The sequence below is a fragment of the Porites lutea genome, chromosome 6 (assembly GCF_958299795.1).
Source record: "Porites lutea chromosome 6, jaPorLute2.1, whole genome shotgun sequence".
In the NCBI taxonomy this organism is placed as follows: Eukaryota; Metazoa; Cnidaria; class Anthozoa; order Scleractinia; family Poritidae; genus Porites; species Porites lutea.
In genome coordinates, this window is record NC_133206.1 from 10,682,078 (window position 1) to 10,696,277 (window position 14,200).

At 39.3% G+C, this 14,200-nt stretch overlaps 1 protein-coding gene and 2 pseudogenes across 1 annotated transcript; all 3 read left to right on the forward strand.

Moving 5' to 3' along the window:
- The first annotated feature begins 4,004 nt into the window (after positions 1-4,004).
- Positions 4,005-5,621, forward strand: LOC140940042 (uncharacterized). The gene has a single exon (XM_073388918.1). It carries the CDS (start codon positions 4,005-4,007, stop codon positions 5,619-5,621), a length of 1,617 nt encoding a protein of 538 aa, XP_073245019.1.
- A 3,513-nt stretch (positions 5,622-9,134) lies between these two features.
- Positions 9,135-10,780, forward strand: LOC140941533 (uncharacterized; annotated as a pseudogene).
- Positions 10,781-12,608: 1,828 nt separating this feature from the next.
- Positions 12,609-14,200, forward strand: part of LOC140941175 (uncharacterized) — a 1,841-nt pseudogene continuing 249 nt past the window's right edge.

Consider the following 14,200-nt stretch of genomic DNA (forward strand, 5'->3'; position numbering starts at 1 on the left):
TTGGCAGTTTACAAGCCACAGCTAGGAATAATTCACGGCGCTGCAGAAGTCATTGAAAGAAGTACTATGGTTTTGATTGATCACATCTGTCATATGTTGTGGCAGAGAAGGTCCGCTCCTTGGGGATGTTTTCGTACTCCTCGTCGTGAGAGACTAATGGCTGATATCGCTATCATGAGCATGCTGTATGAATCTGCTGCTATAGTATCTGTGAATGGGTTCTTGTACTTGTATCAGTTCATATACGTAAGGGAAGAGACTTTTGGCAATTTATTTCAGTCGTTTGCAATTCATACTGCGGTTTCCCTAGCGATTAAGTGGGTGTTTAACAGCGTGTCTCTAGCGATTGAGACTCGTTATCAAAACGTGGCTGTCATGGCTGTTTGGCGGAGGAGATGGAGGCGCCACATTTTAGTGGTGATTGTAAATGCAGTACCTATCGCTCTGTTAACAAGCGGTTATCTTTTAAATACTTCAGCATAACCGTTTCGGCGAAACTTTAAGTATGGTATGTAAAATGCCATTTACATAGAACAAACAAAAGAACAGACTCTGCGGTGGCTCCCCTTTTTTGCGGCCGCATCAGTCTTAGTTGTATGACACAGATCGTTAGTTAAGAAGGAAAGTTAATACGGAGTCCATTTTTTTCTAAGTTATATAATTCTAATAAGAGTATTTAATTTGTCGCTCTCATTTGTTTTGCACAGTACTGTATGTAGTTTTTTTTGTTATTAAGTAATTAATGAACGAGGCTGAGTAGGATATGAAGAATTAAGCAGATCGAGGAGGGTGTTATCCACCATTCAAAATAATTCCTAGTTTAAAAACATAGCTAAAACATGCTTACCTGCATTGATGTTAAGTTAAAAACAAAATTCTTCCAAATTTGGTTATCAGTAACTGGTTATGGTGAATTATGCGTGTGCTTTTAGCCAATCAGAAACGTAGAAATATCTTGAATGAATAATAAAAGTTATTGATTAAATTATATATTCTAAGCCGTTTTCAGAATGAACCTTGTCTTTTTGTTCAGTTAGATAGAAACCTTTATTTCAATAGGGTAACTCTTTCAGTTTTTGTACAAATTAAAAACTGCTATCCATAGAGGCCCTATATAATAAACTTAATGGAATAGAAATAATAATGATCATTATGTACATAAAGAGCTTTAAAACTTTATTACTAGAGTAACCATAAAAAGCTAAAAATCTAAATTTGATTATAGAAAAAGGCTTTTTTGGTACATTCTAACTTCAATTTTTTTAAAAAAATAGTGCATAAAAAAACTGTGAACAATGGTTGCCTAAGCATTTATTAACTAGATTGTGTACCGTTCACGGCTCTCGCGTCTTTTTTCCAAGGTTACGTAACCTAAGAACTTTATAGCGCTTTTTCGCTGCTGCCCAGACGCATCACGATACATGCTGTGCGCCTCTGCAACTTATAAGCTTAACACTCCCGCGGCAGTTGCACACAGTATCACAGTAATCAAGAATAGGGAGAACAAAAGGTTTATTAACGGTACCTGCCGTGTACATTTTATGTTTTTCCTCATTCGGCCTAACATTGCTACTCTCTTACTGACCTTGCCGATTAAGTAATCAACACATTCCACGTAAGCGACGACACTACTTAGTACTAAATCTTTCATCGGGGCGTGCATCGTTGTTAGAATAAATACTTTGAAGGCATTATGTTTGCAAAGACTTACTTCTATTTTCCAAAGTTTGAGTCATTTATGTGTGAACAAGTAAAATAAAGCAAATCTTCCGCTGTGATCAGCTACCCTAGTGGAAAGTAGGAACTCCCTTCCCCGGATTCCCCGCTTTGTTCTCCCAAAAAGCAGTTCCATCTGTTTGTAAAATAAGTTTGTTTTTGGTCAAGATAGTTTGATCCCAAAAGCCACGGCAGTCCTTTCGCCACAGTTCAGTAAGTTACTGACGTAAATTACGGAAAGAGAGTCAACAGAGTCAACACTATTTACTGCTTTTAAAAAGTAAAGAGAACTTTTAAGACCTCAAATAATACTTTCTCCTATCTGTTTTTTGCAACATTCACTTACCCTTCTTTTTCCTATTGACGCTTTTGATTTAAGTACAGCATACGTATTGAGAACAGGAAACCAAAAATCGCCAGTACAGGGCAGCTGTGTCTGGCCAGCGGTATTCTACTTCCAAGTTCCCCTATGTATCACTGCATGTATTTCCTTACTTTTCAGAGTTCACAAGCGTATTTGCAACATCAGTAACTGCCGACAAAAGGAAGTAGCAATGTAAAATTCGTTGCATGAATAGCAGTCACTGTCTGTCCACGTTAGCGTAGTTGATGTTAGGCAATCCCTTGAAAATCGATTTCGTTTCCCATCGCTAGCTCGCGTTGCAGCCGGCCCACGCATCGTCTAAACCATTTGTATAGTCCGTCTATACAGAAGGTTTAGAGTGTCTACGACGCAGGCTACCCATCGCCTGACCGACCCATTTTTTGGAAAAGGAATAAACAAACAACAAGACACTTTGAAAGCGTTGATTTGGGCTGATACTGCATGCGAAAGACGGAAAAGCTTCAAACCTAAATAAATGGAATCTCAAGGCAAAACAAGGCTGAGGGCCAGGAAGTGCTACTGATGAAAGTCGGCTTCATAACAGGATTGTTTATATTTATCTTATGGTAAGGGCACATTCGATACATTGAAAAAACCTCTACGAATCACTTGTTTTGGCTTTCATTACCTGGTAAAGTCTTGAATTCGGGTGAAAACAAACAATTAAAATGAATGTAAAATAGGTCCACGATGAAAGGCTATCCCGACAGTTGCAAGACAAGCTAAGTGAAACCTCTGGGTAACTCGGAGTAACATGAGAGTTGCTCTCTGTGATCAAAACAAACTTAACCCGGCGTTACTTTTGCGGCCGTTTTAGCGGCTATGGATTGCTTTTAGCGATGAATTTCGACGGCAACGTAATGACGCCATTACATTTTTTACTTGCTTTTGTACATTCTCGTCACCGGGGGAATTTTTTTTTCGGAAATCATTAAAGTGAACTTGTACCTCCCTTAGTTGGCTTGTTGGCTCGATTTTGGCAAAGTCTGAACAGAGTTCTATGAGAGCGTTTTGAAAATATTGGGAAACGAAGTTTTAAGGGTCATAAAAACAGTAAAAAAGCTTGCTATATAGAGGTCTAGTCAAGAAATGTATTTTTATCTCATAGTGAAAAACGAGCTCCCCTAAAAAACGCCTGCGTGGGAGGCTATACTCAAAAGAACTCTCGATTACTTTCCGGTCATGTTAAAGGGTCTCCGTACCAATGAAAAAAAGGTGAATGAGAACAGGTATTGCAGAAACGAAACAAATGCTAATAAACTAATTATTGCACAACGATTTACCAGTATTTCTTCGTCTCACGTGATGATAAAGTGACGCTACAGACATTGCCTTCATCATTTCTACTACATTAGCATTAGCATACTTCGGAGATTTCTTTGGCAAGTAAATAAAATAAAAATAAATAAATAAATACTAAAAATTAAGAGGTATCCCCCCTAACAAATCCCGTCTAGCCGTCTGAAACCAATCAGAAGCACCAACCAGATCTGGGTAGTGACACATCATCACTATGGAATTTCTGCGCTCGTTTCCTCTGACGTCATTTCGCCGGGAAACCCCTGGTAGTAATGTCGGCTGTCTTTTCAGGCTATGAAATCAGACCACTCAGGCTATCATGACGTTTTTTGATTAAAACGGTAAACAACATCGCGTGCAGCTCTTTGAAATTGTATGATACATATTGAAAACAAAATTTCCTCCTGTCGATTAAGTATCATGTTTTTGTCGTTTAAGCACTTTTTGGTACTCTTAACTGTTTCGGTTTCTTGAATACAGTATAATGGTTATGATACATCAATAACTTTGCTTCTAATTGCCTACGTTTTACAGTTAGTTTATGCAACTTGATATTTATTCGACAGGTAATACTGGCGACTTACCCTTGACGGTGGCCCGCAAAATGACCCTTAGTACTTTGTTAGAGGCGTTTGGTCATATTTTACACAGTTTTACGCGAGGCGTATCCGAACACTACAATCCAGATGAACCTGAATTCACATTCGAATCATTTGGTTACAGTCCTCTGGAAAGTACGGGACGAGAGTGGTATTGTCATCCTGTTGATGAACTTATTTACCAAGAATACAGCGACAGAGAAGCTACAAGTCTTAACTACTTAACCTCTACAAGTCTTAATATTACAGTTACTAACGCATCCTCTCTCGCAGAGGAAAACGAAGAAACCCAGGCACATCCTCAAGAAAGAAATAAAGAAATAGCATGGAAGCAACTGAGACCATCCGCTCTTTGCACAATTTGCAAATCAATGTACATTGGTGCTTTGATTTCGATTGCAACCGCCATCTCCATGGGAACAATCTATATGATGGTTACTTATCTCTCATTTAAGACTTCGCACGTTTGTCAGTATTACCCTGTGAACTCAACTTCAATAGAAATACAGTGGGTAAGGTCAATGACTGATATAATATCTTGTAGTTTTTTGTACATTTGGTTCTTCGCCATTTTGTTATTGGTTTTTCGTCCGTTTCAATTAATGGGAATAAAAAGGACCCTTCTGATGATTTGTTTCCTTACATATTCTCTGGATACAATTTATCGTGTTGCCCTCCAAGCTCTTGGCATCTCTCACTCCAGACTTTCAAATGTACAAAAACTTCCTCTAAGAGCCTGCATTCTAACAAATCAATGTCTGCAAACTTATGTTTTAACGAACTACTTCTGTACAAGTTCAAGACAGAAACTGACCATGTTTGTCCAGATGGTAGTACCAAGTTTTCTCTGTTTATTACCTTTTGTTCTGGTAGACACCTTGATTTACCCTGCATACAACCAAGCAAATGAAGATGGCAAACTATTGATCGCGGTCTTTGCTCCCCTAATAGGTGTTATCGTTAAAGTTACCTGCCGCATTTGTGTTCAGAGGTTGTATAACATTGTCTATCCGGGATATTCATACATTTGTCTATCGGCATTTTATTTTGGCTCAGCGATCTTTTTTCGAATTTTGCAAGCGGATCTTGGTAGCTTAGAAGCAATCGTTATTCTTGGAACAATTCACGGCGCCGCAGAAGTGGTGGAACGAAGCACCATTGTTCTGATTGATCATTTTTGTTATGTCATCTGGAGAAGGGCACCAGCTCCCTGGGGAAGTTTTCGTACTCCTGGTCGTGAAAGACTGACTGCTGATATCGCTATCATGAGCATGTTGTATGAATCAACTGCTATAGTCGCTGTGAATGGATACCTGTACTTGTATCAGTTTATTTTCGTGGGAAAGTATCCCTTGGACAAGTTGTTGAGGTCATTTTCAATACATACTGCAGTTCCTCTTGCGATTGAGTGGGTGTTTAACAGCGTGTCTCTAGCGATTGAGAGTCGGTATCAAAACATGGCTGTCATGGCTGTTTGGCGAAGACGATGGAAGCGTCACATTTTAGTAGCAGTCGTAAATGCAGTCCCAGTGTGTCTGTGGAGTAGTTCCAACCTATTGGACATTTTACATGGACGTTTTAGCGAAACGTCAACACAGCTCTGCAAAATGCCGTTTACCTAGGATTAAAAGGCTACACAAAAATTATGTTTAGCTATAGCTTTTTAAGGTGATACTTGAAACAAAAGTTTGCATGCACACTGCCGAAAGACTTGTCCTTACGTCGAATTTGGGACGGTTTTGATGAGCAATCTATAGTACCCCATTAGGTTTGGCTAACCTGATTAGGTATAAGGGCCAATAGAGTCCAATTTTCTCGGGCTGATTTAAAACAATGTTAGGCTGAAATGGGTGCCGTACATTGCCTAAATGGCTCCGCGAGAGGCTGAATCAGACTAAGGGTACGTAAGGCTAAATTGGCACTTTTTAAAAACTATTTACATAAACTGGAAGCAACTTTTGTCTGTAACTGCCTCGGGAAAATTTCCATGGATACGCCAAAAAGAACGAAAATTTTTCGACGACAGTCATCTCACTCTTTTGCCGAAATAGCGGAAACGCTTAAGAAAAAGGTCAAACTGTCGACCTACAGGTGATATACACCCGCATCACTAGATCATAAAAATTCGTCGCAGAACTATAATGTGATTGCAGCATCGGCAAAATGTCAGCAAGGATTGAGACGCGAGAATGATGATAGCACTTCACTCTCGCTTCCCACCATGCTGGTCCGTATCCCAGAGGGGACGCCGTTTCTTGCTCTTTTTTGAAGAGAGGTCTTCTCCGCCACTAGGGTTTTCCCCACTCCTCAAAACCAAACATTTCCCAAAATAAAATAAAATAATTCCATTTTGATCAGGAAATGTATTGATGTGTTATACGACTACTATTTGGTTTATCCATATACTTATTTGTTTATTTACTTGATCTATTGACGTGTAATGCAATTCCCTGTCGAAAAGCCGTTGTAATAATAATAATAATAATAATGATAATAATAATAATAGTAAGGTTTGTATGAGCGCATTTACGAATCTCAATGCGCTTACATGTCATAATAAAATAAAATATAATGATGATACTAACAGTCGATTATAAAATTGAAAAATGATAATACCTACACTGACAAAGAATAAATTTAAATAAATTAAAATGAAAACCTATATAATGTTTCTCGTTTACTAAAAATAAAATTCCCATATAAGTTTTGGACCTTAAAAACCGTATTCACAGGTTCGAAACCTCAAAGTTCGTGACTTTATAATTGAAGTTTTGAGGACTTAAAACGCTTTAACGTTTGAGAAAGTATGTTCGATTTTTAGTTAATAAACTGCGGCCTTCATTACAAGGTATTTACCGACGTGTTTATGCCATGCATTTCTTCATTACTGTGCTCTCGCTTTACGGCGAATGTCACAAATACGAGGGTCTCAATGGGGTTAACCGATAGGCGTAAAACGGCCAAAAATTTAGCCGATAGCCGTAAAAATTGAAAAATTTTAACCGTTAACCGTAAATAGGGTAAAAAAGAGTTAACCGTAAAAGAAAGTGTTCGGTAGATTTGCTACTTTTAACGAAGGTGCTAAACTCACTTATGGTTGCGTTTTTTATTTCCCGGCTAGTGTGACTCCGTACGCACGTTAGGCGAAGCGCCCTTTAGGACTTAACCAAGACCTAGGCTCCATTTCCAGCGCTCTCTCCAATAACTAACTAGCGAAAGTGTGGCTTCTTTCTGGAGATTAATATTTGCAATTTTTCGGACGTCGTGCCCTCGAAACACTAGTGAAACAACACGCAGAGATGTCACTGTTTGTAAAACACGTTGCCGATAAACAATATTTCCCTGTTTTTCTCTGACGCTACGGTAGATATTGCCATGCCTATTCCCTGTACGGCGCTTTCCCACGCAATCTCGGTCGAGGCATTTCGGTGGCGAACTCGCTCGGACCACGTGACCCGAAACGCATTAGCCGTGCGGAATAATGCGGCCTACGGACAAGGCAACGGCAGACAATCGTTCCGTGCAGTCCTTCCCTATCATTAAAAACACTGGACATGGGAATTTAGTAATTGGCCGTTTTCACACTATAGCTAGAAATGGATCATCCGCCTGGGACTAACCTGTGTACAGTCGCGTCCTCCCCACAGACACCCCTTCTTCGATTTTTTCTGAGGGGAGGGGGCGGCTTTACACAGGCTATCTGGAACGGATAATCCCGTCTTCAAAAGCCAGGCGGATCGTTCCTTCAAAATTAAAACTATTCTATTTTCAAATGAAGACATATTACCTATCTGACGCGAATCATCAAACGGATAACCCGTCTCACACGAATAATCCTTCTGTAGTGTGAAAACGGCCATTTCTGTTATAATGAATGTCGCGTCCCGGCCTTGATTTGGCGTTTGCGTGTCTGCTTTTGTAAAATAATATTAGAAGTGGAATACTTTATAAAAAGTATGATCTATCTTTGTCAAAATTTTTTTAAAAGAATAGCTTATTTCATCCCGAGATGATCCGAAGACCCTTATTCATTGAAACAAAAGAAGTTAATTTTTAACTTTTTCGTTAACCGTAACTGAAAAAAATTAACCGATAGCCGTAAAAGAGCCAAAATTTTAGCCGATAACCGTAAAAGCCACCACCCCATTGAGACCCTCAAATACAAGTGGCCAATAAAATTACAACACCACTGCTAACCGCTAAAATAATCTTTTTGTTTGAAATTCTTATCGTTTGACGATTCAGTTCTCGTTCCAGCTCCTTTGTTTGTTCAAGAGCTTTCGTACTAAAAACTTATGTTTCGAATAGTGATAGTTGACAAGTGCGCTTGAGAAATTGAAATCGTACTGTCATTCCGGGGAGTTCTGACCATAGTCGTATGTTTCACTAGAATCACCTTTTTCTACATCAGTTGTAATCTGACATTTTTTTTCGTAGACTTGCTGCCCTACTACATGAGACAAAATGAACACGAGCACACTGTTAGAGGTGCTCGGTCAAATTCGAGGTGTAACAGCTGAACCCTTTCTTTTGAAGCGAAAATTTGTTCGAAAATTAGTTTTCAGCTGCCCTGATACACCATGAAAGTAAAATCTCAGTAGGATCGATAGTTTTGTAGTTTGAATTTTAGTGACGTCATGTGAAAACCAACAATAGCTGAAGTCACTGAGGGTTTGAAACCCTGACCCTGTTTAGGACAAAAAGTTCCTAAAATCATGTACAAACCCTGTTTAGGACAAAACCCTCGAGTTTATTAGCCTGTTTAGGAGAAAGGCCGTGGACACCTTTAGGATAGACTTGCGCAAATTGTATACCCTGTTTGGGACAGACTCGCACAATTTAGGACAGAGAGGTCAAGAACCACATCCTCTCCAGCGGCTCATCCCCCTGTATAGGCCATATAGGGGAGTACCCCCCGGGCAGAGCATTTGAGTACAACGGCCGCTTTTCATCCCGCCCCGACGTGTTGCTGAAACATGTCGCTTTGTGTGTTGAAACACATAGTGTCAAATTACAAGGACACGGCTTTAAAGGGCCTATTTATCCATGGCAAAAATATTTCGGTTTTGCCTTGTGCGCCTCAGAGTCGAATTAATTTAGTTTCAACTGTGTTATTACCCTGGGAAATAAGGAAAATGAGCACCAGAACACTCATAGAAGTGTTTGGTCACATTTTGTACAGTTTTACTCGAGGTGTGACAGAGCACTACAATCCAGATGAACCTGAATTCACATTCGAATCATTTGGCTACAGTCCTCTGGAAAGTACGGGACGGGAGTGGTACTGTCATCCTGTTGATGAACTTATTTACCAAGAATACAGCGGCAGAGAAGCCACAAGCTTAGATTATCTGGCTTCTTGTAGTTTTGATGTTAAAGTAACTGACGCCTGCTCAACAGAAGAAAACGAAGAAACCCAGGAAGATGTGAAGCAAAGTAAAGAACAAACCATGGCTTGGAAGCGACTGCGACCTTCCCCTCTGCAAACAGTTTTTCAATCTATGTACATTGGAGCTCTGATTTCACTTTTAATGGCCATCTTCGTAGGAACAATTTTTACGATGGAGTTGTATTTATTTTTGAAAACTGCACACAACTGTGAATATAACACCGTGAACTCAACTTCAATACAAGTACAATGGATAAGATCAGTTTCGGGTATAATTGCTTGTAGTTTTAATCATTTTTGGTTTTTTATTCTCGCGCTGTTTCTTTTTCGTCCCTTTCAGTTGACGGGGATCAGACGAAAACTTTTCCTGGTGTACTTAATTTCATATGCTTTGGACACAATTTATCGTGTTGCTCTCCAAGGTCTTGGTATTTCTCATTCCCATATTTCTAATCCATTAAGAACTCCGCTCAAGGCTTTTTTTTTCAGCAATCAGTGTCTGCAATTTTATATGTTAACAAAGTACCTCTGTCCAAGTGCATGAAAGAAATTGGTTTTATTTTTCAAAATGATAGTACCAAGTTCTTTGGGTTTGCTCGTTGTCATTCTTTGGGCCTACTTAGTTATATATCCAGCATACATGAAAGAAAATTCAAATGGGAAACTTTTAATTGCAACCTTTTCTCCTCTCCTTGGAGTTGTGGTAAAAGTAACCTCTCGTATTTGTGTTCAAAAGTTGTACATCACTTACCCGGGATACTCGTACGTCTTATTATCACCCGTCTATTGTGGCGCGGCGGTCCTTTTTCGAGTTTTGCAAGCGGATCTTGACTGTTTACAAGCCATAGCATTACTTGGAATAATTCATGGCGCTGCAGAAGTCATTGAACGAAGCACTATGGTTTTAATTGATCACATTTGTCATATGTTGTGGAAGAGAAGATCCACTCCTTGGGGAAGTTTTCGTACTCCTCGTAGTGAGAGACTAATGGCTGATATCGCTATCATGAGCATGTTGTATGAATCTGCTGCTATAGTGTCTGTGAATGGATTCGTATACTTATATCAGTTCATATATGTAAGGGAAGAGAAACTGAACAATTTACTTCTGTTCAGATTTGCAATTAATACGGCAGTTCCCCTTGCGATTGAGTGGGTGTTTAACAGCGTGTCTCTAGCGATTGAGACTCGGTATCAGAACATGGCTGTCATGGCTGTTTGGCGAAGACGATGGAGGCGACACCTTCTAGTGGCGATTACAAATGCGATTCCAATTGCTCTGTTTACAGGCGGTACTCCCTTAGATATTTTACATGGTAGTAGCGAAATTTCCAATAGGCCATGTAAAATGCCATTTACATAGAACATAAAGCAAAGCTGTTAAACAGTAGACATGCAGGCAGTCACGTGATTAATCAAGGCAGAACAAGTTATAGCGGAAGACATGCATGTTTGACCAAAGAAAAGGTTACAGAGATGTTACATGCTAGCAGACGTCATCATCTTTGTTTATGAAGTACCATGCATCTTTTGGCGTTATATTAATGTTGACGAAGTTTAATTACTCTCAAAAAGTTATTACAAAGTGCGATGGAATTATTACAAATTGCGACAGCTTAGTTTATTACAAAGTGCGATGGACAGTTGTTACGAATTGCGACAGCTTTTTTATTACAAAGTGCGACACGGTTTATTACAAATTGCGACAGGTATTACAAAGTGCGATGGATTTATTACAAATTGCGACAGGTTTTACAAAGTGCGATGATTATTACAAATTGCGACAGTACAGATGGTTTCTGCTGACGTGAATTTGGTGCAACGCAAATGCACCATTTTGGTGCACTTAAGTCTCCGCAGTAAAATATTTCCGCAATAACAGTTCTTTTCATACAAGTGTCCTAACTGAGGTTTTCAGCAGATAACATGCAAAGCCTGTATATGTTAAAAATATTGCACGGTTGAATATTTTTTTAACCTCAGCTCAACCTTTCTTAAGAGTATGCCCGGGAAAGATTACGTACCTTACTCGGTTTTAGCCGTTTTTGAGTTTTCTTGAGTTTTCAACCGAATTTATGGCAGCAAATAATTTTTAATTGGACTTAAAATGTTGCTTTTTTATATTGGCCAGGCGGTAACCTAGTAAGCTAAGGAGTGAAAAAAGTAGAAAGAAAATCGAAATATTTTTTTGAAAAAGTAGTTTTCTTGAAGGTTTAGGTTTCTTGCTAATCAACTTGTTTCAATCTGAGAGAAGACTTACGTCAGCGTTAGTTTTTACTAAGCAGCTGGTTTTCTGGCTGATATAAAAGTGGGTGTATATAACACTGAAGTACAGAGAGTATTCTACGAAATAACGTAATAGAGTCAACTCCAAGCCAATAAAGAGCAATTGAGAGTCAATAACAAGCAGTTGTCTTTTGATATCTGGGCTCTGGGCCTTATTAGACGAGCCGAGTAAGTGAGAGGAATTTATCGTAGGATTTCAGTTAAAATTATTTACATTTTTTGTCAACAAAAGGTTTTTAAAATATGCTGATATCTCAATCGAATATAAATGTACAGGAAAATCATATATGTTTCATTTAATTTCCACAATTCGCAAAGGACTTTCCTGTTGAAAAGGCTTAGTCGAGCCATTCAATGAAGCAACATTTTTATAGAAGTATGAGGGAAACAATCAACCACCCAGCGACCACTATCTGATCTTGTTTGCAGAAAATGTACTCAAGGAAAAAAGAAATGTTTAAAGCAAGAACGAGCACTAACATTTCTCAGCACCAGCTCTCAAACGCCTGACGTAACACGAGTGAGTGCTTTCGAACCCGCAACCGCTCGTTACCTCAGCCACAGTCTTTTCCCATAATTTAATCACGCGAGACAATAAGCGTCATGAATAAAAAATGGTATGCTATTAGCAGTAATTTCCCGCCTGTGATGAGTGTACCGTCAGGGACCTACCTTGTTTTTTCAGGGATACCCTCTTAACAGTAGTGTGTCTCTTCATATTCACAAGTGATTACAAATTCATACAGAAAAAAGTGCCTAATTTTTATCGCATCCCATCGATGTTACCAACTTACTAAATTTGGCATTTAGCAGATTTGATGTTTATTAGGCGACTTTCGCACCCACTATACTGTCTCGCTTTCGTAACTGATTTCATGCATGCCTTAACTTCAGTGATTATTGCTTTAGTCTTTAACAGCTAACCTCTCTGACTACTGCTCAGTCCTCTCCTTGCATGTTTAATGTCAGCTAAAACAATATGAATTGTGGTATTGCAATGTATAAGATTCACCGACTACTTTAACAGAATGAGTAGCAGTACACTGATAGAGGTGTTGGGTCGTATCCTGTTCGGTTTTACACGAGGTGTGACAGAACATTACAATCCAGATGAACCTGAATTCACTGCCGAATCATTTGGATACAATCCTTTGGAGAGTACAGGGCGAGAATGGTATTATCAACCTGTTGATGAACTTATTTACCAGGAATACAGCGTCAGGGAAGCCACAAGCCTGGCGTATTTAGCCTCTAGCAGTCTTGACATCAAAGTGATCGACGCATGCTCTCCCGACGAAAATGAAGAATCACCGGAACATATGGCTCATCATGATCATAAAGACATAACTATGGCTTGGAAGCGACTTAGACCATCTGCTCTTTGCACAGTTTGTAAATCAATGTACATTGGTGCTTTGATTTCTATTGTCACCGCTATCTTCATTGGAACAATATACATGATGGTTACTTATCTCTCATTTAAGACTGTGCAGGATTGTGAGTTCCAGCCCATGAATTCAACTTCAACAGAAATACAGTGGACGAGAACAATGTCCGATGTTGTTTCTTGTATATTTCTATATATTTGGTTCTTTGTACTTTTGCAGTTTCTTTTTCATCCGTTTCAGTTGATGGGGATGAAAGGAAAACTGCTGGTGATTTGTTTTCTCACTTATTCTTTTGACACAATTTATCGCGTAGCCCTCCAAGCTCTTGGTATATCCCACTCCAAGCTTTCAAATGCCCAAGATGTTCCTCTTAAACTTTGTTTCCTCGTTAATCAATGTCTACAAACGTATGTTTTAACGAACTACTTCTGCAAAAGCTCAAGACAGAAAGTTACCTTGTTCTTCCAAATGGTAGTACCAAGTTGCTTAGGTGTCTTGACCTTTTTTCTTGTAGCTTCTTTGATTTATCCAGTGTACAACAAGGAAAATGAGATGGAAAACTGTTGATTGCGATATTCGCTCCCCTGGCTGGTGTTTTTGTTAAAGTTACTTCTCGTATTTGCGTTCAGAAGTTATATAACATCACCCATCCGGCTTATTCCTACGTCTTTTTGTCGCCGTTGTATTGTGGCGCAGCGATCGTTTTTCGAATTTTGCAAGCGGATCTTGGAAGCTTAGTGGACATCGCTATTCTTGGAATAGTTCACGGTGCTGCAGAAGTCATCGAGCGAAGCACCATGGTTTTTATTGACCACATTGTACATGTGATGTGTAAAAGGAGCCAAGCTCCCTGGGGAAGCTTTCGTACTCCTCGTCGTGAAAGACTGATGGCTGATATCGCTATCATGAGTATGTTGTTTGAGTCAACTGCTATAGTGTCTGTGAATGGATATCTGTACTTGTATCAATTTATATACCTAAGGAGAGAGCCATTCGTTAGTTTACTTCAGTTATTTGCAGTTCACACGGCAGTTTCGCTTGTGATTGAGTGGGTGTTCACCAGCATTTCTCTAGCTATTGAGACTCGGTATCAAAACATGGCTGTAATGGCTATTTGGCGAAGAAGATGGAAGCGACA

What these genes read in the sequence shown, in the direction of transcription:
- LOC140940042 (XM_073388918.1), top strand. Translation starts at nt 4,005, where the DNA reads ATGACCCTTAGTACTTTGTTAGAGGCGTTTGGTCATATTTTACACAGT.